The 27,188-nt window shown below is 41.1% G+C and overlaps 1 protein-coding gene across 1 annotated transcript; it reads right to left on the bottom strand.

Annotated features, from left to right (window-relative positions):
- Positions 1–4,330: 4,330 nt before the first annotated feature.
- LOC100566670 (E3 ubiquitin-protein ligase TRIM7) lies at positions 4,331–27,153 on the bottom strand. Its single transcript, XM_062973677.1, has 8 exons — positions 25,598–27,153; positions 19,928–20,353; positions 16,914–17,009; positions 13,522–13,752; positions 11,382–11,404; positions 9,270–9,388; positions 6,436–6,468; positions 4,331–5,174 (listed from the first exon to the last, which is right to left on the bottom strand). Exons 2-8 carry the CDS (start codon positions 20,345–20,347, stop codon positions 4,651–4,653), a joined length of 1,446 nt encoding a protein of 481 aa, XP_062829747.1. The 5' UTR covers positions 20,348–20,353; positions 25,598–27,153; the 3' UTR covers positions 4,331–4,650.
- Between the last annotated feature and the right edge of the window lie 35 nt (positions 27,154–27,188).

The following is a 27,188-nucleotide window of genomic DNA, read 5'->3' as shown; positions in this document are numbered from 1 at the left end:
AACATACCTGATACAAAAGGATCCAGCAAAAGGAGCAGCACCAGGAAACTACAGGCCAATAACGTGTCTGCCCACTATGTTTAAACTACTGACTGGCATCATAGCTGACAGAATTCAAGACTATCTTGAAGAAAAAAACATCTTGCCAGATGAACAGAAAGGCAACAAACGGAAAAGCAGGGGCACAAAAGACCAGTTATTGATTGACAAAATGATTCTGGAGAACTGTAAGAGCCGAAAAGCTAATCTTCACATGACGTGGATTGACTACAAAAAGGCCTTTGACTCACTCCCACACAGCTGGATCATCAAGTGCCTGGACGCCATCGGGATTTGTAAAACAGTTGGCACCTTCATTGAAAACATGATGGAGCACTGGAAAACTGAACTGTTTGTTGGAAATGAAAGCTATGGACTTGTCAACATCAGGAGAGGAATTTTCCAGGGAGATTCATTGTCCCCTCTGCTTTTCATTATTGCCATGATCCCTCTGTCAACAATCTTACAAAAAACAAATCTCGGCTATCAAATATCTAAGAATTCTCACAAAATTTCACATTTGATGTACATGGATGACCTGAAGCTATATGGGAAAATGGAAACTGAAATCCAGTCTCTGACCAACACTGTCTGAATTTTTAGCACTGATATCAACATGGAGTTTGGTTTGGACAAATGTTCGACAGTGGCATTGAAGAAGGGAAAAATCATTGAAAGTGAGGGCATAAATATGCCCAATGGCCAAACAATAAAGTGTCACCAGCCAGAGGCCTATAAATATCTGGGCATACTACAGCTGGACAACATCAAGCATGAACATGTGAAAACTGTGGTCAGCAAAGAATACACACAAAGGGTCAGAAAAATTCTCAAAAGCAAGCTCAATGGAGGCAACACCATCAAGGCCATAAACACCTGGGCCATACCTGTCATAAGATATACTGCTCGCATTATAAATTGGACACAGGTGGAACTGGACAATTTGGACAGAAAAACAAGAAAACTCATGACCATTCATCATTCACTGCACCCTCGCAGTGATGTTGACCGGCTATATCTGCCTAGAAGATCAGGGGGCAGAGGACTCTTACAAGTAAAGCAAGCTGTCAAAGAAGAAGAACATGCCCTGGCAGAATATGTCAAGCAAAGTGAAGAACCTGCTTTGATTGAAGTCAAAAATCAGAAACTCCTCAAAACACAGCAGACAAAAAACCAGTACAAGAAAACCGCACTACAAACTAGAGCTGACAGCTGGCACAACAAAACACTGCATGGAAAGTTCCTTGACAAAATTGAAGGAAAAGCTGATAAGGAGAAGACCTGGCTCTGGCTCACGAATGGGACCCTGAAGAAGGAGACAGAAGGCCTGATCCTTGCAGCCCAGGAGCAAGCCATCAGAACAAATGCAATTAAGGCCAAGATTGAAAAATCAGCTGATGACCCAAAATGCAGACTGTGCAAGGAAACCGACGAAACCATTGATCATATCCTCAGCTGCTGTAAGAAAATCGCACAGACAGACTACAAACAGAGGCACAACTATGTGGCCCAAATGATTCATTGGAACTTATGCCTCAAGTACCACCTCCCAGCAGCAAAGAACTGGTGGGATCACAAACCTGCAAAAGTATTGGAAAATGAACATGCAAAGATACTGTGGGACTTCCGAATCCAGACTGACAAAGTTCTGGAACACAACACACCAGACATCACAGTTGTGGAAAAGAACAAGGTTTGGATCATTGATGTTGCCATCCCAGGTGACAGTCGCATAGATGAAAAACAACAGGAAAAACTCAGCCGCTATCAGGACCTCAAGATTGAACTTCAAAGACTCTGGCAGAAACCAGTACAGGTGGTCCCGGTGGTGATGGGCACACTGGGTGCTGTGCCAAAAGATCTCAGCCGGCATTTGGAAACAATAGACATTGACAAAATCACCATCTGTCAACTGCAAAAGGCCACCCTACTGGGATCTGCACACATCATCAGAAAATACATCACACAGTCCTAGACACTTGGGAAGTGTTCGACTTGTGGTTTTGCGAAACGAAATCCAGCATATCTATCTTGTTTGCTGTGCCATACAACGTCGTTGTGTTGATAATAATAATAATAATAATAATAATAATAATAATAATAATAATAATAATAATTCTGTTCCCTGCTATCAAAGGGCACTCTGGTCCAGTGGTTCTCAACCTTCGGGTCCCCAGCTGTTTTGGCCTTCAACCCCTAGAAATCCTAACAGCTGGTAAATTGGCTGGGATTTCTGGGAGTTGTAGGCCAAAACACCTGGGGACCCACAGGTTGAGAACCACTGCTCTAGTACAAAAAGCTGTATTTTGATGGGCAGAGACAAAGACTGCAATGCTGCAATGTAGCCACAAGAGGGCACTCTGAATAACAGGGTCAGACTAAATGGCCTCGCCACAAAAAAGCAAGCTGATACAAACATTGGGCAATTTAATGAGCATTTGAAAAGTTTTACAATCTGAGAAAGAAGAAGAAGTACACAAAGATGACTGAATCAGGAGAGTAGATAGATACAAACTTAATTTCAGATTAAAAGCAAAAAATGGTACAAGGAAACACAGGAGCAGCAGATCTCAAACTATGTTTCACAGAGCGCTTAGGGCTCCACAAAGCAGTCAGGGGCTCCACAGGGGTCCGATGCCCCCACTCCCCCTGCCTAGGAATCATGTGGCCTGTGGGGCCCTGCTGCCACCAACATGGACTGCTGGGCCTCTCCACCACCATTTTGATTGTGCTTTTCCTGCATGGCAGAAACAGGTTGGACTGGGTAATAGTAGTAATAGTATTATTATTATTAGTAGTAGTAGTAGTATTAGTATTATTATTTAAATAGGAGCCTCCGGTGGCCTAGGGGATAAAAGCCTTGTGACTGGAAGGTTGGGTTGCTGACCTGAAGGCTGCCAGGTTCAAATCCCACCCGGGGAGAGCATGGATGAGCTCCCTCTATCAGCTCCAGCTCCATGCGGGGACATGAGAGAAGCCTCCCACAAAGATGGTAAAAACATCAAAACATCTGGGCGTCCCCTGGGCAACGTCCTTGCAGACGGCCAATTCTCTCACTCCAGAAGCAACTCCGGTTGCTCCTGACACGAAAAAAAATTTAAATGGCTGGATGGTCATCTGTTGGGGTTACTTTGACTGTGATTTTCCTGCAAGGCAGAAACATGTTAGACTGGGTTGTCCCTGGGGTTGTTGTTATTGTTCTTCTTATTATTATTACAAAGGCTGGATGGTCCCTGGGGTTCTCCACTGAAATACTGTTAAGCTTGTGTTGGTTAAAATTGTTCTTCATTTTGGATATTGTAATGTTCTTTCTTTCTTTTCCCCCACTACAAACAAGATATGTGCAATGTGCATATGAATTTGTTCTTCTTCTTCTTTTTTTCTTTTTGCAATTAGTTCACACAAACATTCTCTGTCCATCTGCCACTGCCCCGGCCTATCTGTCAAATGTAAAAATGCAATGCAGCCCCTGTGTCCAAAAGTTTATTGGGGCTCTGTGGCTTTAAAAAAAATGAGAATCCTTGGTCTAGAGCAGGGGTCCTTAAACTTTTAAAGCAGAGGGCCAGTCCACAATCTTTCAGACTGTGGAGGGGCCGAATTATCATTAGAAAAAAAAAACCCGAACAAATTCCTGTGCACACTGCACATGTCTTATTTGTAGTGCAAAACAACAACAACAATGAAAGAACAATACAATATTTAAAAATGAAAGCAATTGCAAACAACATAAACCTATCAGGATTTTAATGGGAAGTGTTGGCCTCCTTCTGGCCAATGAGATAGTCAAGTGAATTAGGACTGTTGTTGTTGTTGTGTGCCTTCAAGTCATTTCAGACTTTGGGCGAGCCTAAGTCTAAAATTATTTATTTATTCATTTACTACATTTATTTATTACATTTATATCCCACCCTTCTCACCCCAAAGGGGACTTAGAACAGCTGTATGTACATACAATATATTATATTATTAGCATAGCACAATATTAGCCTTATATATTACTATATTGAACTATACCACTATACTGTAATATTATATGTAATATATAACATATAATTAATATTATTATATGGTATTATTATTAGTATTATATTGTATAACATTATAATATTATTATCAATATTATATACAATATATTATATTATTTAAAATGATATAAAAATATTATATTATAAAACTGAGGGCAGGGGCCAGGTAAATGACCTTGGAGGGCCGTATCCGGCCCCCGGGCCTTAGTTTGGGGACCCCTGGTCTAGAGAATGGAACTTCTGAGAATATGTAGACTTTGATCTGTTTAAGCCTCAAGCTTTGTTTAAAGTTTAAACCATTAGACAAGGCCTATGTATAATGAATGAGAAAGCATTTGGATGGGAGAAATGCATTCAACTTATTCAATAGAATAGACATTAAGATTTGCATTAATTATATTTATTACATCTCTTCCAGGGCTCTCAGGACAGAATACACTGCTAATAAAATCATCTTAAAAACATTGAAAACAAATTCAGAAGCAAATTTTAACATTTTAATAACATTTTTCAATAATTCTTTAACCATTATACATATTTTTATCATCACATACAGAACAAGGCCAGAGGTTTAGGGTTGGCTGCTTTAAGATGAGATTTTGAGGTGGCCTTTGCCATACAGGTAAAAGAACGGGAGGACAGCCTCTCCGGAGAATGGGACTTCTGAGAATACATAGATCTGGTCTCCCGTATCAGCATCATAAAAGGCCACCCGGTTTGCAGCACAATTCAGACAGACTCGGATCCTCTTGGTCTTTTCACTCAGGGACAGAACAGAGCTAGAAGGGAGACTGGGAGCACGAGACCTACCTTTCCAACTGCCCACAGTCCAGATCCCTTCAGAAGGACCAATATGTACAATATGTAGGCCTTTTCTCCTAACAGACTTCTTGGCTACCCCCACAAACCAGTCTCCCTTTGTTCCTACCACAACTTCCCAGAAATGCCTTCCTTTTGTGAACCCCTCCCGCCCCAAAACACAAAATCGGTTGCTGAATCTCTCAGGATTGTCAGGCAGGTCTTGAGGCTTGTCTCCAAATCCCACCGTTTTCCAATCCTCAGTCAGGACCAGCCAAGGACCCACTGTGTCTGGATCCAGAGTGACATTTGCTGTTGGAGACAAAGAGAGAGAGATGATTCCAAGAAGACTCTTGCCTATATCCTCTTAATTTTAATAAATCATATATGCTGGCACGGAGCACAGAAACTAGCACAAGTGGGTTGCAGTGCAAAAGGAACTGAAAATCATCAAAATATTAATTGCAACTACCTGGAGACTTTCCTAGCCATCCACCGACAAGGAAGAAGATAAATTAATCACGCTAAAGACAATGCTCACCCATCGGGCAGCTTTGCCAGTGCCTGGTGGGAACAAAACCTGGAACTCAAACCTAAAACCATAGTTGTATACCTTTTTTGTTTTGTATCTAATCATGTTTCCTTGATAAAAAAAAGGTACAGGTTTCCCCTAATGTTAAGTCCAGTCATGTCTGACTCTGGGGGTTGGTGCTGAAGAGTTGGCGTTGTCCATAGACACCTCCAAGGTCATGTGGCTGGCATGACTGCATGGAGCGCTGATACCTTCCCGCCAGAGTGGTACCTATTGATCTACTCACATTGGCATTTTTTCGAACTGCTAGGTTGGCAGAAGCTGGAGCTAACAGGGGGTGCTCATTCCGCTCCCGGGATTTGAACCTGGGACCTTTCGGTCAGGCGTTGCTGTTGCATAATCTCCTCTGACCACTTAATCCTATTTTGGGGCTTTTCACATTATCATAATGGCATGACTAACATCCATTCCTACTCTCAGCCCATTGTGACGTCAGAGGGAATTCCCAGGCAATGGGAACCCAGATCGAAGCCGGCCTGGTTTTCAGTCAATCAGGAACCGGCATGGGTCTTCTGAGTAGTTGTCAAAGAGAATCAAATATCCTGTCTTTCCCTGTATGCTTTATGTCAGATTCTTTAGAGTGTAGACTTTTTTTCTGACATCCTTTAGGTCCTGAAAGTAATGAAGTTCTGTCCTGCTGCCTTCAAACTCAGTTTGCATGTTAATTTGGTTGGTAAAGTCAATGAAGGGCACTGGGCATCGAACCTCAGCACACTTTTGAGGCAGGTAGCTTGATTTCAGCTACATTATAGCTGCAAGAATTATTTTTTAAAAAAATAGAGTAGAAAATATTTCCCTTCAAACCATCGAATCCCCTTGCCAAACTACACCAGTTAAAAAAATAAATTCGAAAGAACTTGTATGTAGATCCATGAAATTACAACCAAAGGCACACAAAGAATTGTTTTTAAACTCAGGAAAATATCACCAGACACACATCATCATCCCTCTTGTTACTGTTGTCCAATACTAGAAATTTACCTTTCTGAAGCTCTAGCACAGGCAACAAAGTATCTAAGAAGGAAAATAAAATAAAATAAATATAAGACTAAGCACCACATCATCTTGTTCAGAAAAATATCACTTCACATAGTAGAGATCTCAAGTAAAGTTTTAAATAGAAACTGAAATAAATAAATATTAGTTTGTTATGATGAAAGAACACCAAACATTTGAGGAAGCGAGGGGGGGGGGTTGCCTATAGCATATGATTTTTCCTCAGTAAGGTTTCCTTTTACATGTTTAACAATCCCAGTTTAAATTAAGCTGTCCAATAATTTTCTGCCACCAACAGTATGTTAAAGGACGTCTCGGCATAGCTTGGCAATTCCAAGGCCTTCCTGAGGTTCATCAGGTTCCCTGTATGCTTTATGTCGAATTTTGTGCAATTTTATCTATAATTATAGTGTTATTGTTTCACTTTGAGTGCTATGGTTGGTTTTGTTGGTTTAAGATGCCTGCCTATGTAATAATAGACCCACTGATCTGCCCTTTTATTGTCACTATTGTCATTTATAGTACTTCATCAGGGCCGGCCGGAGATAATTTTTAATGGGAAGCGGGGGTGCTGAAAAGCGCCCCCGCCACCGGCCCCGCCTCCCGCGCCCTGGCCCCGCCTCCCACGCTGCGTGGGAGGCGGGGCCAGGGCGATTAGTGAGGGGGGCGGGGCCACAGTTGGCCCCGCCCCCCGCCCAGCGTGCCCTGGCCCCGCCTCCCACGCTGCGTGGGAGGCGGGGCCAGGGCACGCTGGGCGGGGGGGCGGGGCCATAGTTGGCCCCGCCTCCCACGCTACTCCCGCTCGCCCGTCTGGCCTTTCCTAGCAGGCCAGAAAGCAGCGGAGGTCCCTCCAGGCCGCAATCGCGTCAGAGCTGGCCCCGCCTCCCACGCTACTCCTGCTCGCCCGTCTGGCCTTTTCTAGCTGGCCAGACTGCAGCGGAGGTCCCTGTAGGCCGCGATTGCGGCCTGCAGGGACCTCCGCTGCATTCTGGCCAGCTAGAAAAGGCCAGACGGGCCAGGGCGCACTGGGCGGGAGGCGGGGCACCGTCAGGGCGGTGCCCCGCCTCCCGCCCAGCCTGACGGCGCCCCCCCGGGCCTGCGCCCGAGGCGGCGGCGTCAGGGGCCTCAATAGTGGGGCCGGCCCTGTACTTCATTGACTATGTCAATTATGTAACTATCTCCTCCCGATTTGACACATTCATCTTTTGGCCCAGACTTGTGTTTGATATACCTGTTTTAACATTTTATCTTATAAGATTGTCCTTTTCGATTGTTTTACCGATATTGTTGATTTATTGTTGTAAATGTGTGTTTTTGTTTTGATTTTATATTGTGATGTTGGGCAAGGCCCCATGTGAGCCGCCCCGAGTCCCTTCGGGGAGATGGGGCGGGGTACAAGAATAAATTATTATCATTATTATTATTATTATTATTATTATTATTATTATTATTATTATTATGGTGCCATGATACGAAATCCTGGGATTTCTAATGTGGTTTGCCTTAGAGAAACTGTAAGTCGTGAACACCTTCAAGACGCACAGCAACAACAGTAGCATGAGAATGGTCTATCTAAGAATTCAAAATGCCCCGTCCAACATTGCCAGTCCCAGGATCTTGTCATGGCAGTTAAAGAGAAATGTTGTACTACAATTGTGTAGTCTGAATGGGTCCCAGGAACAAAACAAGATCAGATCAGCTGGAGACTCACTGAATTCTATATATCTTCAGGGCAAACCATCTCAGGGCCTTTCTAGACTGCCATATAATATCCAGATGAACTGCTTTGAACTGGATTATATGGCAGTGTAGACTCATATAATCCAGTTCAAGGCAGATAATGTGTATTATCTGTTTTGATAATCTGGATTATATGGCAGTGTAGAAGGAGCCTCAGTTGCCTTCCTACCTCTGCAAGGAATAATGCTGTATGCATGAGATCAGGCTTCCTATCATTCCATGGTGAAGTACAACATTCCTCTTTAGAAGACAAACAGAAAAAAAAGTTTTCTGTTGAAAAGGAAGCTACCCTCTTTTATCTTTTAGGCCCCATCAACACTGCTATATAAAATCTAGATTATTTCCTTTGAACTGGATTATATGATTCTACACTGCCATATAATCCAGTTCAAAGAAGATAATCTGGATTTTACATGGCAGTGTAGATGGGGTCTCAGGTGTGTTTTACTGGATACACAATATACCTAGAACTCATTGCGTAAACAAATAGGTATATGCACATACCAAGAAAGCAGGGTAAACACTAGCTGCTCTAGAATCCCAATTGATGCCTGGACAGTAAAACACAGAGGACGAGGAGAACAGGGAAGCCCACTCATAGCTACCTGAGGGAGCTTCTACATAAGGCTTAAACCCGCTTCACAGTGGATTTAGGTCCCCATGGTTGCCCAAAGGAAGTGGGAGTTGTCCCCATTCCAGCATGGTACCTCACAGATACTGCACTGGAATGGGGCTACCCCCCAAAGGCCCCCTTAAAACCCACTGGTCCTATACTCCATTAGACCCAGGCCTTTCAGGAAGGACCGGGTCTAATGGCGTATCAAAGTAATTCAGGACAAAGCAGAGTTACTTTGCTTTTACCGGAGGCATCATTTGGACGCCTCCTGTAAAGTGCGGCAGGTCCCACATTTAGACTCATATAATTCAATTCAAAGCAGATGATCTTGATTTTATATGGCAGTGTAGAAGGGGCCTTGGTGTGTTAAAAGTACTGATACATAATTTTGGCCATTAAACTAGAAATTTATTTTAGACCAATGCAGAGACCAGCATAGCCCCTTATGAAGTGATTTCTTTACCTCGGAATTGCTTCACGACAGGACCTAGACTGGCCTTTAGATCATAAAGCTCCCAGATCTTTAATTTCAGCTCTGTAGAGAAAGACACTGGCTTCTCAAATGTTTTCTTCTCTTGACTCCTAGTGGAAAAAAGGAAGGTTAACCCAAGAATCCCTGAGTGGGGCAAAGTGAAGGAGGTTAAGGGAGGATGTAAATTCCAAAGGGGTTCAGCAGCATGCTTTGAGATTATTTCTCAATTTGGCTACTAAAACTCCAAATCCAAGTACTGGAGAATAAAAAACAGAAAGTGGTTCCTCTCTATTTCTTTTGTTTTTTCTAAATTGTTACCAAAGTAATATGCGAAAGAGAAACAATGTGTTTTTCCTGGCCAAATTAATCATCATGGGCGATCACTCGTAGTCGAATATGATTGTCTTCCAGAGTCTTGGTTGTGGGGCCATAAATGACCGTAAAGACTTTTCTGGAATTAATATGATGCAATAACCTTTGTTTGGCTTACTAGGAAGTCCTAGAAGTAGATATCCTTGTGTGCTATTTAAGGGCTCAAAGATCCTGGCTGGAATAGACAATGCCATGTTGTTTTGTAATTTTTTCTATTCATTTCATATCACATCATTTTCTGTGTTTCTTATTAGCATTCAAGCCGCTGTTCATAGTAACTGAGTCAAAGTTGCATGATTTAATCTTCCTTTGTGGCAAGACAGGCTCTTCCTTTTCTCCAACACAGCTACTGCCACTTCTGCCACTAAATAAACCTTTTCAGGTAAAGCTAAATCTCTTTTAACCCATTGATCTCTTACTTTCCAGGAATTTTGATCTGCTACAGCTGCAATTGATAGCACAACACATGGAATCCTGTATCATGGGGTAACCTTATAACATTTGTGTGCACCTTTGGGGTTGTTGCAGAAAGACGTAACCAGTACAATTTTATGTAAAGATGCCCCCACGTGTCCAGCTGCCATTTGATGGTGCCAGGGGGCACTCCCTCAACTAACCAGTACCTGTAGAATCAGGAGGCCCCCAGCACCATCTGGATGCAGTTCTAGAGTCAAGAAAAAGTTTGCAGATGACACAAAACTGGGAGGGATAGTTAACACTCCAGAAGACAGGAGCAGAATTCAAAACGATCTTGACAGACTAGAGAGATGGGCCGAAACTAACAAAATGAAGTTCAACAGGGACAAATGCAAGATACTTCACTTCGGCAGAAAAAATGGAATGCAAAGATACAGAATGGGGGACGCCTGGCTTGACAGCAGTGTGCACGAAAAAGACCTTGGAGTCCTCGTGGACAACAAGTTAAACATGAGCCAACAATGTGATGCGGCTGCTAAGAAAGCCAACGGGATTCTGGCCTGCATCAATAGGGGAATAGCATCTAGATCCAGGGAAGTCATGCTCCCCCTCTATTCTGCCTTGGTCAGAACACACCTGGAATACTGTGTCCAATTTTGGGCACCGCAGTTGAAGGGAGATGTTGACAAGCTGGAAAGCGTCCAGAGGAGGGCAACTAAAATGATCAAAGGTCTGGAGAACAAGCCCTATGAGGAGTGGCTTAAAGAACTGGGCATGTTTAGCCTGCAGAAGAGAAGGCTGAGAGGAGACATGATAGCCATGTACAAATACGTGAAGGGAAGTCATAGGGATGAGAAAGCAAGCTTGTTTTCTGCTGCCCTGCAGACTAGGACATGGAACAATGGCTTCAAACTACAGGAAAGGAGATTCCACCTGAACATCAGGAAGAACTTCCTCACTGTGAGGGCTGTTCGACAGTGGAACTCTCTGCCCCGAGCTGTGGTGGAGGCTCCTTCTTTGGAGGCTTTTAAGCAGAGGCTGGATGTCCATCTGTCGGGGGTGCTTTGAATGCGATTTCCTGCTTCTTAGCAGGGGGTTGGACTGGATGGCCCATGAGGTCTCTTCCAACTCTACTATGATTCTATGAAAAAGGAACCCTTGAGGTTGTCCTTCCAGACCTCCGGCATCCTGATTCACAGAAGGCTGTGCTCTGATGCCATCAAGCTGGCAACATGAAATAGGGTATCAACCCAAATCCATCTGTATCCCTGGCTGTTTTTGAAGCACTAATGGAAATGACTGGGATTCACTTACCTCTGCAAAAGGCTCTTCACATCCTAGAAGGGAGAACAAAAACAAGAGGGATATCATTGCTCATATAACCCATTCTTTGGTGAATAAAGAGGCAAACTGTCCCTTCCAAAGAATGTTTCTATAACTTAAAAACTGGTTGTTGACCTGAAGGTTGCTGGTTCGAATCTGGGGAGAGAGCAGATCAGTTTCCTCTGTCAGCTCCAGCTCTCCATGCGGGGATATGAGAGAAGCCTCCCACAAAGATGGTAAAACATCAAACATCCGGGCATCCCCTGGGCAACATCATGCAGATGGCCAATTCTCTCACTCCAGAAGTGACTTGCAATTTCTCAAGTCGCTTCTGATACCAAAAAAAACAAAAAAACAAAAAAAAACCCTTGTGCAAAGGACTACATGCCTCAAAGGTCAACAGAGGAGAAAGAGACAGTTCTCCCTTTGACCATGGGTGCTTCCACACATATCTAAAACCTGTGCTGAAACGGGTTCTAGTCTTCACCCCCTCCCACAACCCAGGGATTTCCCTCCCGGGATGCTTACATGCTATCCCAATTGAAATTGGGATAGCACGAAGCCAACCCAAAGCCCCCAATTTACTTTCTAAAACTTACTGAAAAGGGTCCCTGGCCACCTCTTTGCATTTTTGAAAAGCGAGAAAATGATGCAAGAGGAGATGGGAGGGATGAGCAGGAATACCCTCCCCCCCAGTCTCCTCACACATCATTTTCTCATGCCACAAGGATGCGAGGAGAGGCTCTATGGCAGCTAAGGACTCTTTTCAATATATTGTAGGGGGTAAATTGGGGACTGGCCGGGAAGGGGCTGGGGGAAAGGAGGTGGGTGCTTCCAGGAGTTCAAAAGTGCAGGATGGCTGTGGAAATTGACCGCCAAGAAACATGTGACATGTCCAGGAAGTCAGTCATCACAAGTACAACACCTCGTTAGACCTGGGCCTTTCATAAAGATCCAGATCTAATGAGGTGTTCAAACCAGGGAAAACTTGGTTTCCTTCTGCATTGATTTGCTTTTGCTGAGGTGTAATTTGGATGCCTCCAGTATGACTGAGACAGGTCCTGCATTTTGGGCCTGTCTGGATGGGCCCTATGTCTCCATTCCTTGCTCACAGATGAATGATCTCAGGTCTGAATTCCTTTCTGACCTCCTCAGTCTCCTTGCTGAGTGTTCTTGGTTTTCAAAAAAGTAATAAGGGATTCTCAGAATTCAGGAAATACAGGGTTGACTATCTGGAGGAATACCAATTGTCTATTAAGATGTTTGTGTTCCAATAAAATAATAAATTGACATTTTAACTTCAGTACTCCTCTATAAAAGTAACATACACTATAGACCCATAAATGTTACCATGTGCATATTTCTTTATTTGTGATGAGCATACATCCAAATAAGTAAGATTTGTGGGTGGGAGCATATTCTTCCATCTTTATCAACCCCCAAATACAGGACATTTCTTAACACTTGGGACATATTGCAACCCAAATCCACACAGTACAATTTACAGGAGTTTGATACCACCTTCATGGCTATCGTCCCATCCTGCAAAATTCTGGGATTTCAATTATGGTGATGCATTTGCAATTGTTTAGTGAGTCCCTCCTGAACTACAGCAGCAATTATCTCCAGTAGGGGATTCTAAATCCCACATTATAAACTGCAAATCCCAGGATTTCATAGGAGTTTCCCGGGGAGTATAAATGGAACATAGTGCTGTATTTTGTAGTGCGAATGAGCATCAGGACAGCCTCCATAACACCATCAGAGCAGGTTCGAAATGAAGGCAGCTGAATTCATCAAAAATGGTTCATAACTGTTTCTATATCTGCTAGGAACAGGTATTTTGTAAGGTTTTGCTCATTCAAGGAAATGTACTTCCAAAGTACGTATTACAGCAAAGATAGCGCATCAAACATAGAATTGCTAGAATATCCTTTTCTTCTCTAAATGTTCTAGTGATTGCAACTCAAGCTAGAGGGGAGTCCAAGGGGACAGGGGCACATGTTATCATTAAAACATTGTGGGGCCTGAGCCATGAAAGCCCTGGCTCTGCTACACCATGGTGGTAGACGAACATTTTGTATTAGCCTTTCCATACAGAAGCAGCTAAGTTTGTTTCAGCCGGTCTTACCTGCAGGAGTTCAGCTGGTGGCTGCTGGCATTTCTCTTTCAACTCCTGGATGAGATTTTTGAAAGAAGAGAGTTCCTGGTCAAATTTGGCCAAGTTTTCATCTCTTTTCCTTACAATCTGCTTCTTCAGCTCTTCCATTTGGGTCCATAAATGTTTCTCCTTCTCTTCTAGAAACTGACGTATTTCTGTGACTTCTCCAAAGATATTTTCCATCTCTGCTTCTGTCTGCTTCTGGAGTAAGCAGATGAAAAGGGAAGAAATGAATCTCACTTTTGGACAGGATTGTCAGAGTACAAACATAGAAAGGGCCTTATATCTCACTCTAATGGTTGCATAGAAGAGAGAATTAGAACAGATGTTGCTAGTCAAACAGCCAGGTTACAAGGCACATCTGCTAAATTCCCTCTTATTATTATTATTGCACACCATCAAGTCACTTGCAACTTATGGAGACCCTAGGATGAACATATAATACAGCTTTCTTGACCAGGTGTAATCAGAATGTGGGTCAAACTTTTCCTTCCTCTGAGGCTGAGAGATTGTGTCTTTCCAAGATCAACCAGTAGATTTACAAAGCTGAGTTAATGTTCAAACTAAGCATCTCCAGAACTGTAGCCTAATGACAAAATCACTATAAAATAAAGAACCATTATATACCTTGTAAAACTATCAATATCCCTATTAAATAATTATTATAAAATATTTACAACAATTCTAGCAGAAAGACTTAAAAATTGTAAAAAAAAAATCATACACAAGATCAGACAGCCTTTCTTCCTAAAAGACATATTTGAGACAACCTGTGAGTGGCTTTGGACACAACTGGAGAAACATAATGGGAGAAAAGCAGCACTAGTGTTCATAGATGCAGAAAAAGCATTTGATAATTTAGACTAGGAGTTTTTATTTGCAATTCTTGAAAAAAAAATGGAATTTGGAACTAACATAACAAAATGGATTAGAGCAATTTACAAAACACAAATCTCCAAAATTTTAGTGAATGGAGAATTGTCCAAAGAATGTAAAATACAAAAGAGCACAAGGCAAGGATGCCCACTTTCCCAGTTGTTATTCATCTTGGCATTTGAAGTATTATTAAGAAAGATAAGAGAGGGGGAAATCAAAGGACTGAAAATTAAGAATGAAACATTCAAACTGAGAGCATTTGCAGATGACCTAGTCATTATAATAGAAGACCCAACAGAAAACATAGACAATTTTCTGCTTACATTAGAAGAATTTGGAAAAAAGCAGGCTTTAAAATAAACAAACCAAAAACCAAAGTCCTTACAAAAAAAATTAACAGAAGAAGAGAAGAGAAACTAAATGAAATATTAGGATTACAAATTGAAAAAAAGTAAAATACTTTAAAATGAATGTCATCTTCCTGCTTCTTGACAGGGGGTTGGACTGGATGGTCTCTTCCAACTCTATGATTCTATGATTCTAGGAATAACACTCTCAAATGAGAATGCAACGCTATTTCAAGACAATTATGAAAAGACATGGAAAGAATAAAATCAGATTTACAAAGAAGGAGCACATTAAAATAATCACTATTGGGAAAAATATCTGCTGTCAAAATGAATTAATTACCAAAAATGCTGTTTCTTTATCAGAACATTCCAATTATAATAAATGGAACAATGTTTTTTTAAACAATGGAAAAGAACTTAACCAAATACATATGGCAAGGCAAGAGGCCTAGAATTAAAACTAAGATTCTGCAGGATGAAAAGCAAAGGGATTGATGTTACCAGATCTGAAATTGTACTTCAAAGCATGCATACTAGTTTGGATGAAAGGTTGGCTAATCTTAAAAAATCAGAGACTATTAAAATTAGAAGGTCATGATCTATGTTTTGGATAACATGCCTATACGTGGTATCAAAAAGCAATAGTACATGCAAACTTTAATCACCATTTCATAAGATGAGCCATACTAAGGATTTGGAACAATTACAAAACTAAACTATGTCCAAAAACCCTGTTATCAATTTCAATGGAAGAAAATGTTTACAAGAAGAAAAGAGAACATTGGATTACATACAGAGATTTAATAATGCATGAAGATAAAAAAAATTAAAACTCAAGAAGAACCAAAGGATGCAGAATTTCACCTACAGTGGTACAGATATAGGCAACTGAAAGAAAGATTAGCACTACACAGTAAAAATATGGAATTTGAAAAAGACTAATTGGAATTGGAAAAGAAACTGTGTACTAATAAAGAACACCTTATTGGAAAAATATATAAAGTATTACTGAAGATGCAAATGGAGACAGAACTCCATAAAGGACTATATGATTAAATGGGCACAAAATATCAGACACAACATAAAACTAGATAAATGGGAAAATGTGGACCATTAGCTTAAAGAAAATTTGATGCTACAATTTTAGAGAAATCTTTTATAAAATGATGAACAGGTAGTACCTGACCCCAGCAAAACTAGCTAAAATGTATAAGGGAAGAAACAACAAATGCTGGAAATGTAAAGAACAGGAAGGAACTTCCTTCCACACATGGTGGACCTGTAAAAAACCAAAAGTATTCTGGGGCAAGATACAAAAAACTTTGCAAGACATTTTTCATTCAAATATTTAATTGGAGCCCAAATTATTTTTATTAGCAATGTCAAATAACCAAACAAAATCACTAAACTATAAAGTATTACACTACATGATCATAGCAGCAAGAACAGTATATCCACAGTTCTGGAAAAAGACAGTCCTCTCAATAATACAAGAATGGATAGTTGAAGTCTTTAAAATAGTAAAAATGGACAAATTAGCAATGATGAACGAACAAAAAGTACAAGAGACTTTAACAAGAACTGGCAAACATTTCTAAACTGTGTAAAAATAAACAAAGAAAGAAAGGTTTTTATAGAAGGCTCCATATTGTTAGGATCTGTATAGAAAATTTATAAATAATAAATATCAGGCCAGAAGGAAGAACATAATTATATATTTATGTTTCCAACCCAAGGAATGGAAAGTCACTAAATTGGGAGGAATGGGAGGATGGGAGAGTATAACCAAACACAAATATTGTATAGATCAGGGGTTTTCAACCTGTGAGTCCCCAGGTGTTTTAGCCTACAACTCTAGCCCAGCCAGTTTACCAGCTGTTAGGATTTCTGGGAGTTGAAGGCCAAAACATCTGGGGACCCACAGGTTGAAAACGACTGGTATAGATGTTAGGAAGTATCGTATTGGTTCATGGCAGACGTGTCAAGCCAACCCTGTGGAAGAACATGTGGGTCAAGAATAGGACTCCACAGTCACCTACCGGTATGTACCAAGAACACTACACCTGGAAGACAATCATCCTCAGATAAAGAGGGATCCCCTAAGTAAGTAATTATAATATTTATATCTATACTTACAAGAAGATCTTGGGTTTCCTTTTCTATCTCAGCTTTATATACCAGAATCTTTTCTTTCTCCCTCTCCAGAATATCTTGATGATTACCCATCAAATCCTGAAAAGAAAAGCAGATTCATGTTTGGTCAGAAGATAGTAGGGGCAGAGGGAAGGGAGAGAGAGACAGAGAGACAGAAGGAGAGGAGTTGAACCACATGCTTGCCCACTGACATCTGTTTTCAACAAGGTAGGAGTGTGTATATGATTATCTCCTTGGAGCATTAGACATGTGTAGAATATACAGTTTAAACTCAGTATTTAATGCATTATGGATGGGCAATAGCATATCTATATACACATAATAAAAGTGAAAATCTGTATGTGTGTATGTGGTGTCCGCTCACACAGACAGCCTCCTGTCTCCACAAACAGCTTTAACCCACAATGCTGTGAAGCCACCAAAGCACTCCCTCCAAGGGCATTGCAGGTTACAGCGAACATCCTAGGATTCCTTTCTCTCTCCATTGCTATGGAATTTGCATGACCCTGCTCACTGCCTCTCCCTTAACCCTTTTCTATTTTTTTCTATGGTATACAGCAACTGAACATACTAGAGAAAGAGGTTTGGGGAGAATTCGTGACAATTTAGAGGAGTTGTAGGGACTGGGATGTATAGTTCACCAGCAATCTAAGAGCACTCTGAACCCTACCAATGATGAACCTGGAACCTGGTTTTTCAGTCTTGTAGCATCTTTATTATAAAATTATATGTATATATCAAGCTGGAGGGAACTGGTTGGAAACGTCTGCAAGAATACCTCTCAGTGCTGTTCATACTGCATTTTAGCTGCCTTGAAACACTGCGGAACTGGCTGCCAGTCTCTTATGTGTAGTATACCTAGTGGGAAAACCTTAAATATCCTGACATTAAAAGAGAGGTGTGAAGCCTTGGCTCTGCCTTTTCCTCTCCTTTGCTTTGGTTTCCCCTATTTATAAGTTTTCCCAATAGTGTAGATACAGTAGTCAATATTTTCAATATATCGTGATATTTTGGTTCTAAATTCGTAAATACAGTAATTACTACATAGCATTACTGCGTATTGAACTACTTTTTCTGTCAAATTTATTGTTAAACATGATGTTTTGGTGCTTAATTTGTAAAATCATAATCTAATTTGATGTTTAATAGGCTTTTCCTTAATTCGCTTATCCAACATTACTACTTTTGTAGTGCTACCTGCAACAATGGTATATTCATTTGAACAGTGTTCTTGTTACGTGCCTTTCAAATCAACTCTGACCTGTGGTAAACCTGTGGAGTTTTTATTTGCAAGACTTTTTCAGAGGGGGCTTGCACTAAAACTATGACAATGCACTGGGAAGGAAAACCCTTCTGACTTTGTGAAGCTTACTTTAGGATGCTGTATCCTAAACCTCAATCCCTACATGAAGTTTCCTCCCACCTCTTCATCTAGCATATAATGAAGATGAAGATGATGAAGGGACTTGCAAGATATACAAGTGTAGTTCTGTACTTTGCCCTCCTAAGACATGGCCCAAAGAGGCTAACATGGGACTCCTTGTAACCCTTTCGAGTTCTATCTTAAGGATTATAAACTTTATGATGTATCTGAAACCACGTTGCTGCTGCTTTGCTTTAAAGAGCATGTCGTCCATCTTCCTGCCTGAATAAGAAATCCACAGCTAAAGCTTCCCTGGCAGCTGGTAATCCATCCAAGAAAGTAAAACCCCTAAATTTTCTGAGAAGTCCACTCCTCTGTCAAACAACTCTTTTGATTCAGTCAGGGGCTCATTTCTGGTAGGCAATGGCATTATTGAAATAAAGGAGTTATGTACTCCCTGTAGCCAGCTCCATTTAATAGCCTCTCTGCAGTTCATTAGGCGAACTGAAATTTCTGATAACTTTTCAAAGGAAGCCCCATGTAAAGCACATTAACATAATCCAATGGAATGTCACCAAGCCATATACTGACTCACATTAGGTGAAACAGGTGTAAACACATCTTTTTTCATACCAAGCCACATATCATTGTGCTGGAAATGATTTTTCCTGGAACAGATGCACTAGCTTTAACTATGTAAAAGCATGCCTGGGTCTCTTGGCTCAAAGCTGAATCCAATACCCCAAACTTTGACCCTGAGTTTTCGGGGGAGTGTAATACCAGCTAATACATGATGAACCTGTTTTTCAACTGACTAGGGACATTTTTCTCCTGTCTGAAGTAAGTATCAATTTGCTTGCCCTCATACATTCCACTACAGTAATAGTCCCCTTAAATTAGGCTTCAACAAGTAATAGAGATTGGTGTCATCAGCATACTGGTGATACCTTGAGCCCAAAACTCTGGACGAGGTCTCCTGGCAGGTTCATGTAGATCAGTGGTTCCCAAACTTATTTGGCCTACCACCCCCTTTCCAGAAAAAAGATTACTCAGTGACCCCTGGAAAGGGGATGTGGCTTAGAGGGGTGGGTGTGGCTCCTGCTCAAGTGGGTGGGACTGAGCGTCTCCCCTAGTCCAAGATGCAGGGCTGGGAGGGGGAAGGGGAAGTGGGTGGGGCCACAAATGAGCGGCCAGGACTGGGATGGGCGGAGTTACGAGCTTTGAGGCAGGGCTGAGCTTCAATCCCTGTCCTGTGGCACCTGCCAGGACACAGGGGGTGGGACCCAGATAAAGTTTCTTTAAAAGAGGTCTGCCACAGCCTCCTTCAGATGTGTTGGGACCCTGGCTTAATGCAAAAGGGCATCAATCACTGTCCTTCAATCAGTGAGCCGGTCCCTTTCTGGCCTGTTTAATGTGCCAAGAAAGACAAAGATCTAATATAACTGTAGTAGTTTTGTCCTCCCCAGGATCCTATCCACAGCCCCAGGTTGCACTAATTAAAAAAATATACACCCAAACTGGAAAAGCAGGGACCAAGGTTACATCTACAAGAACCATATCTAGCTCAGATGTAAGGATTTATAATAGGAGTGCCTCTTAGGAGAACTCCTAGGAAGCATCCATTTTTCTTCACCTTGTAGTCATGAGCAGCCTCCTCCACGGGGATCACTGTATGGTCTTTGTGCTCCTTGGATCTGTCGCACACACAACAAATGGGAGTTTCATCATCTTTGCAGAAAAGCTTCAGTGGCTCCTGGTGTTTCCCACAGACTCTCTCCGTATCTTTTGCCCTCCTAGGCCCCTGAGGTAGTGTCTTGGTGATTTCTATAATGTTGGCTAGCTGCCAATTTGACCTGAGGTTCCTTTGCTGAACTCTTTCCCTGCAGAGAGGGCAGAAGGTCTCTTTGTTGCCTGACTCCTCCCAAAACCGGGTCAGGCAAGATCGGCAGAAGTTGTGTCCACATTCTATGGTTACAGGATCCTTGAAATACTCCAGGCAAACAGAATAAGTGACCTCCTTCTCCATGGGATCTTTAGCAGCAGAAGAAGCCATATCCACCTAAGAAAGAACAGTTATTTTTTTACTTTCTTTTCATTTAAAAAGCAAAGCATTTCTTTTCCAGTAAATGATTTACACAGCATGATTGCCATTATGACATAATGCAGGATATGAACAGATCTTCATTTTGGAAATAAGAAGTATAGACTAACTAGTAAATAAAGTTAAGAGTAATATTTAATACAAAATCCTATTCACACAATGCAGGTCATCTGATCTGTTAGGACACCAATGAGAAGGACATGGGTAGAAAAATAGCTCCTGATCAATTAACATTTTCTGGAATTATAGAGTGAAAGGAAGTGTATGCACATGCAACAGGTAGCTGGTGCAATGACATTAATGGCACTAGGAAACAATGTTTAGTGTAGCTCTCTGATTTGAAGATGACAAAATTGAAACTTTCTTTTATGGAATAAGGAGGTTTATATGTATGTTTAAGGGCTAAAGTACCCTCAGTCCTTTTCCTCTCCTCCTCCTCACCGTCCAACCTTCTTTCTAATTGATGTGTCTAGGACTGACCTTGAAAATAAGACTTTAAAGCTGAAACATAAATTTACAGCTCAAACAAAACTTATCACAAGATGGATAAGAAAGATCAATTTCCAAGACCACCTGAGCTCGTTGCAAGTCTTATTACATCATACGCTGCAGCTACATGTTCTATTGACAAACAGAAAAAGGCCCTTCTCCTTCTGAACAAATGCTTACTAACATTAGCAATGTTGCCGAATCTGAAAAATGGCCAAGATACTCTGAAAGCTGATATTAAAAAAAAGCAGGCCGTCAAATGCAAACAGAAGCTAAACTGGAAAAAATAGAAATGGAATTCAATATTATATTTAAAAAGTAGAGCAGAATATGGATAAGATTAAGGAATTGGATGATAATCAAGTTAAACTTGCCCCAATGGAATTAAAGATGAACGATAATATGATAAGAATCAAAAGCATGAAGGAAGGTGTGGAAAAGGGAGATTTAAGAGCCTATTATGTAAAAATGATAGCAGATTAAGGCAACAGTCTCAACAACGTATAGAATCAACTCAGCATATACAAAAATAAAAAAAGTTCCCAAGGGACTGCATTCTACAAATGCAGAATTAAAGAAGATAGCTGTATTAAAGGAGTGAAAATAGAAGTGCATGAATTTAAAATGAAAGCTTATGCAGTGTAGGGGAAACGTTCTTGTGGAAGTCTTTGTATTGAGGAGTCAATGATATATGCCAGAATGTTTTGGTTGAATTCCTAATTACTATTAATCTTTATTTTTGCAAGTACAGAGAGAGCCTGAAGGATGTGAGGAGTATGTTATTATATTATTAATGGTTTCACATATGTTTACTTAATGTAATAATTATTCTATTTTTATAAATTATGAAGATTGTAACCTGATCCACTAAAAAGTAAACATCCCTTCTTGCAGCATGAGTGTATTCTTCACATGGGCTGTGGCGCAGGCTGTTGAGCAACCAGCTGCAGCCAGCTGCAACAAATCACTCTGACCAAGAGGCCATGAGTTCGAGGCCAGCTCGGAGCCCGGCGTTTGTCTTGTCTTTGTTCTATGTTAAGGCATTGAATGTTTGCCTTATATGTGTAATGTGATCCGCCCTGAGTCCCCTTTAGGGTGAGAAGGGCGGAATATAAATACTGTAAATAAATAAATAAATAAATGTAAATTAATTTGTTTTGTTTGATATTATGCATTTTCTCAACATTTGCTGGAATAATGCTGCACTGCAAAAATTGGCTAAATTTGTCATAACAATATACCCCTTGAATTAATGGCTGGAAATTAATGGCTTTTTTTGCTGAGCAACTTTTACCAACATGGATAGAGACACCTCACCATCACAAGAAAAAAACACCCCATCTACTTCCCCAAGGACCTCATATCACAGTTTACACCGTCTGCCCCCCATGAAGACCTGGGCTTTGCCTGAACAGTATCCAGAGGAGTCCTTATTTGTGATGATCTGGGAATCTTTGAGAGGGCATAAAGACTGGGGCTAGACATTATGGGGAGGGAATTCGGGAGGCAGGTGGGGGAGGGGAATGGTAACCAAAACTTCTTAACTTGGCCCTTTTTATCTTGTGGAATTGTGCAATATAACAATTTTAATTCAGACAGCACTTTAAACAATCTGACACTACATCTGCCCTGTTGGCTAGTTGCAAATTGCCTTTTTACATTTAAAGTTTTAACTGTTTACTAATATTAGATCTATTAGTAAAAATGTCCTAAATGTTTGATGTATATATTTAAATTTCTATTTTTGTTATTTTTGAGTTGTTCAATAAGTACACCTGATGTTGTTCATTTTATTGTTTATGATTTGATCAGTCTGTTATGTTTTCTAATGTATGGTTGGCATTTTGCCATTATGTTGTAAACCACTTTGAGTCCCCCCAGGGGTGAGAAAAGCAGTATATAAATGCAGTAAACAAATAAATAAATAAATTGGTACCTTATTTAGTAGACCATAAGATGAACATGAATCAACAGTGTGATGTAGCAGTTAAATGGCCAATGCAATTCAAAACTGCATCAATAGAAGTATAGTGTTGACCTTAAGGGAAGTTCTAATCCCACTCTGTACTGCTTTGGTCAGACCTCACCTGAAATACTGTCTCCGGTTCTGGGCTCCACAATTTAAGGATACTGACAAACTGGGATGTGTCTAGAGAAAGGCAATCAAAATGGTAAAAAATCTGGAAGCCAAATCTTATAAGGAAAGACTTTAGGGATCTATGTATATTTAGTTTGGAGAAGAGAAGCTTGAGAAGGTACACGATAGCAATGTTTAAATAAGTGAAAGGATATCACATCGAGTAGGGGACAAGCTTGTTTTCTGTTGCTCTAGAGAATTAGGACATAGAGCAATGGATTCAAACTGTAGGAAAAGAGATTTTACACTAAGAAGAAATTTATGATAATGCTAGCTGTGCCCGGTCACGTGTTGCTGTGGCGAAGTATGGTGGTATGGGAAATAAAGTATTGGGGAATTGGTGGTAGTTAAGGTAAAGGGTAAAGGTGTGGAGTCCAGATAATCCAGTTAAAACAGATAATATAAGATTATAAATGGGTTATATAGCTGTGTGGAAGGGCCTTGAGTCTACACTGCCTCTAATCCAGTTAAAATCTGATAATCTGTATTTTATAGGCAGTGTGGAAGAGGCCTAAATGAGGCCTAACTCTGCCTGTCCCCTGGGTGAGTGGGTTGCTAGGAGACCAAGTGGGCGGAGAGCACAGAGGAAGCCCCATGTTCTTGGCTGCAGGAGGGACACCAAGGGCTCCATGGACAGGTTCCTCAAGAGGAAGGCACCCCTCCCCACAAGCCTCAGTCCTGGACATGTGTCCTGAAGAAATTTAGGATATATTAATTTTGTCTCGTTAGTACTGCCAGGTTGTGCAGGCCTGGTCTAAAACTCTCCAATATTGTTGTGAAATGGAAAAATGATACATTTGTTGCTTCTGGGATACACTGTATGCAATTTGAACAATGGCATTAAATAATTGTAACAGTCTGTCTTCCTGCCTAGCCCTGGTGTGGTTATGCTTTGGCCTCAAAAATGCTATTGAATGCAGGTGTGCCGTCTGTTAAATAAAATCTACATAGAGGCAAAGCTCCAGCGGCAATGGGGAACAACCATCACAACAGAGCCTACTGTTGACATATGGCTTCCGCTGAGCCCATGGCTTCCGCTGAGCCCATGTGACAGTAGTTCAGTTTTTGGACTGATAAAGATGCCCTACTTAGATAATCCTCAGAACATTACTTTGTATTGGTTAATAAGTGTTCCAGTAATGAGCTATCTAGATTATTTATTTCTTAAAGTGTACTGATACAGGACAGACTAAGTTGGTAAATCTTGTGCATAAACCATTAAAATGCTTATATATCATTAAAGAAGGGCATATAGCCTGGTAAAACCTGTAGATGATAAAGTCTATGATACATGACAGGGTCTGCCTATTTTCCATCTTGGAAAAAAAAAGAAGGAAAATGCTTATTTAAATGTATAGTCTGTGTGGAATATCACATGTTGCTATATAATTTTGATAGTGATTTTCTACTTTCCTTTATAGCTGATTAGAAGTTAAACACTGCTGTTTCATAGGCTTTCCAGTAAGAAGTGCGACATCGGTGCTACCATATAATTTCTTGTGTGCACTGATTTCCGGATATTGCTGTTCATCTGCCATGTGCAGTTTGTGGGGCGGCAATAACCAGAATTATTTTCCACTCCAGTTTCATTACCTGATATCAGGCTTGCACAACATGTAGTTTGGGGCTAGACCCAGGTGAAGTGAAGCTGGAGGATTAGGGAAGGGGAGGCAGCCTTAGGCACAATGATGGGGAAGCTTTCTGTGAGTATCCAGAACAGCTGGCTTCCCTCTCTGGACTGGATCCTCTCTCTCTCTCTCTCTCTCTCTCTCTATATATATATATATATATATATATATATAGAGAGAGAGAGAGAGAGAGAGAGAGAGAGAGAGAGAGAGAGCGCGAGAGAGCACAAACCCTGGAAAGGAAGAAAAGGAAAAAGAGGGAGGAAGGGAGAAAAAGAAGAAAAGGAGGGAGGGAAGAAGATAGAAAAAAAGAGAAGGGAGGATGGAGAAAAAGAAAGAAAGAAAAGATAGAAAAAGAAAAGGAGAGAAAGTGGAAAGGAAGAAAGAAGGAGGGAAGAAAAAGAAAGGGAGGGACGGAGGGAGGAAGGAGGAAAGAAAGAAAGAAAGGAAGGGAGGGAGGGAGGGAGGGAGGGAGGGAGGAAGGAAGGAAGGAAGGAAGGAAGGAAGGAAGAAAAAGGAAGGGAAAGGATGAAAAATAGAGGGAAGGATGAAAGAAGTAAAAAAGAAAGAGAGACAGGGAAAAGAGAGTATGAAGATCTTATCAAAATTCAGTATCTCTTCTTTAAAAACGAAATGGTGGAGGCTCCTTTGGAGGTTTTAAGCAGAGGCTGGGTGGCCATCTGTCGGGGGTGCTTTGAATGCGATTTCCTGCTTCTTGGCAGGGAGTTGGACTGGATGGCCCGTGAGGTCTCTTCCAACTCTATGATACTGTGATTCTATGAAATGTGAATCCCTTTATTCCCTGTTTTGAAAAACCAGGACCCCAAAATGGACTCCAAAATCCACAGCTTCAAGGGCACCCAGAAATGGACTCCACAATGACCTTTTCCCCAGTTTCAGGCAACTTTCCCAAGAACTCACCAAAATTTGCAAGAGCACAATACATACCGGGTGAGAGGTGTAGTGGTGGAAATCTCATGATCTGGCTCAGGAAAAGAGATAATCCCCTCAAAACACCCCGAGAGTCATGATGGTCTTAAGAAAAGACACAGGTTTTTTTCCAAGATATTATCGGGTTTATCCCTGGAAACACTTCTCAGTCTCAATCACCAGCTCAGGCCCCTTCTCTTGGAATTTCATTAAGGCTGTGGCAACACCCCAGCACCCATTGTGTGGTCAGCTGAAACTCATTGTCCAGTTCTGAACAGGTGGAAACAGGGCAATCAACCTCATTAACACCAGCCATACCCCACATTCCTTTCCTCCAGCACCCCTCTATGGACAAACCAAGAAACAACCACAAAACTTCAAATGAACTAATTGGTGTTTATTAATTTTCCCATCAAACTTGAAAACCAATCAGCAACACTAATGTCCAGGCAAATACATCTTCTCCAATCAACCAATGGATTCAATTCAGCTCTGATCTGGACCTATTTTATTTTATTTTATGTATTTATTTCCAATATTTATACCCCACCCTTCTCACCCAAAGGGACTGAGGGCGGCTTACAACACTGGCAACAATTCGATGCCTAGACAAAATCAGTATCAAACAATACATAAAATCAATTAAAACTATTAAATCTATATATATAAAAGAGTGATGGCATCAGGGCAGCGGACAAAACAACAAAACTACAGGCCCCCAAACTCCAAATTTGACAACACAACCCATCATCCACGGCTCTAGGTTGATACAACAAAAAGAAAAGGAAAATAAAGTCCTAATTAGAGGGAGAGGAATACTTGTTTTGATCCAATTGCTGCCAGTTAGAAGGCTAAGCTCTGCCCACTAGGTCTCCTAGCAACCAACTCAGCCCAGGGGACAGGCAGAGTTAGGCTTCACTGAGGCCTCTTCCACAGATTATTTAATTTGCACTGGATTATACGGCAGTGTAGATTCAAGGCCCTTCCACACAGCTATATAACCCATTTAGAATCTTATATTATCTGCTTTGAACTGGATTATCTTCACTCCACACTGCCATATAATCCACTTCAGTGTGCATTTTATACAGCTGTGAAGAAGGGGCCTCATATAATCCACTTCTAAGCAGATAATAACATGACCCGGCTCTTTGGCTTAGAAATGGAGATGAGCACCAACCCCCAGAGTCAGACACGACTGGACTTAATGTCAGGAGAAAACCTTTACCCTTTACCTTAACTACCACCAATTCCTCAATACTTTATTTCCCATACCACCATACTTTGCCACAGCAACGCGTGGCCGGGCACAGCTAGTACAATATAAAATTACAATGGATCAGTGGCCAGAGCAGCCAAATCTATTTTGAATAGCTGTTAAAATGCTATAAATAAACCTGTCTATCTTCAATGGCTTTTTGTCAGTCTTTGGAGTGCAGACTCTGATGACATTCACTTTGGCCAAGGTGGATGTTCTTTGTCTTCAACCTGTCCATGTCTCATTTTAATCCTTTGGAACTTGGTATGTCAGGCTCCCAAACCTACAATTCTTGCAGAGCTAAAACCCCCATAATAGGTTTGCTCACTACAACAACACACTTATGATATT

Source organism: Anolis carolinensis, chromosome 2, assembly GCF_035594765.1.
Source record: "Anolis carolinensis isolate JA03-04 chromosome 2, rAnoCar3.1.pri, whole genome shotgun sequence".
NCBI lineage: Eukaryota > Metazoa > Chordata > Lepidosauria > Squamata > Dactyloidae > Anolis > Anolis carolinensis.
Note: the sequence above shows the minus strand (reverse complement) of the source record. Positions and strands in the feature narration are given on the sequence as shown.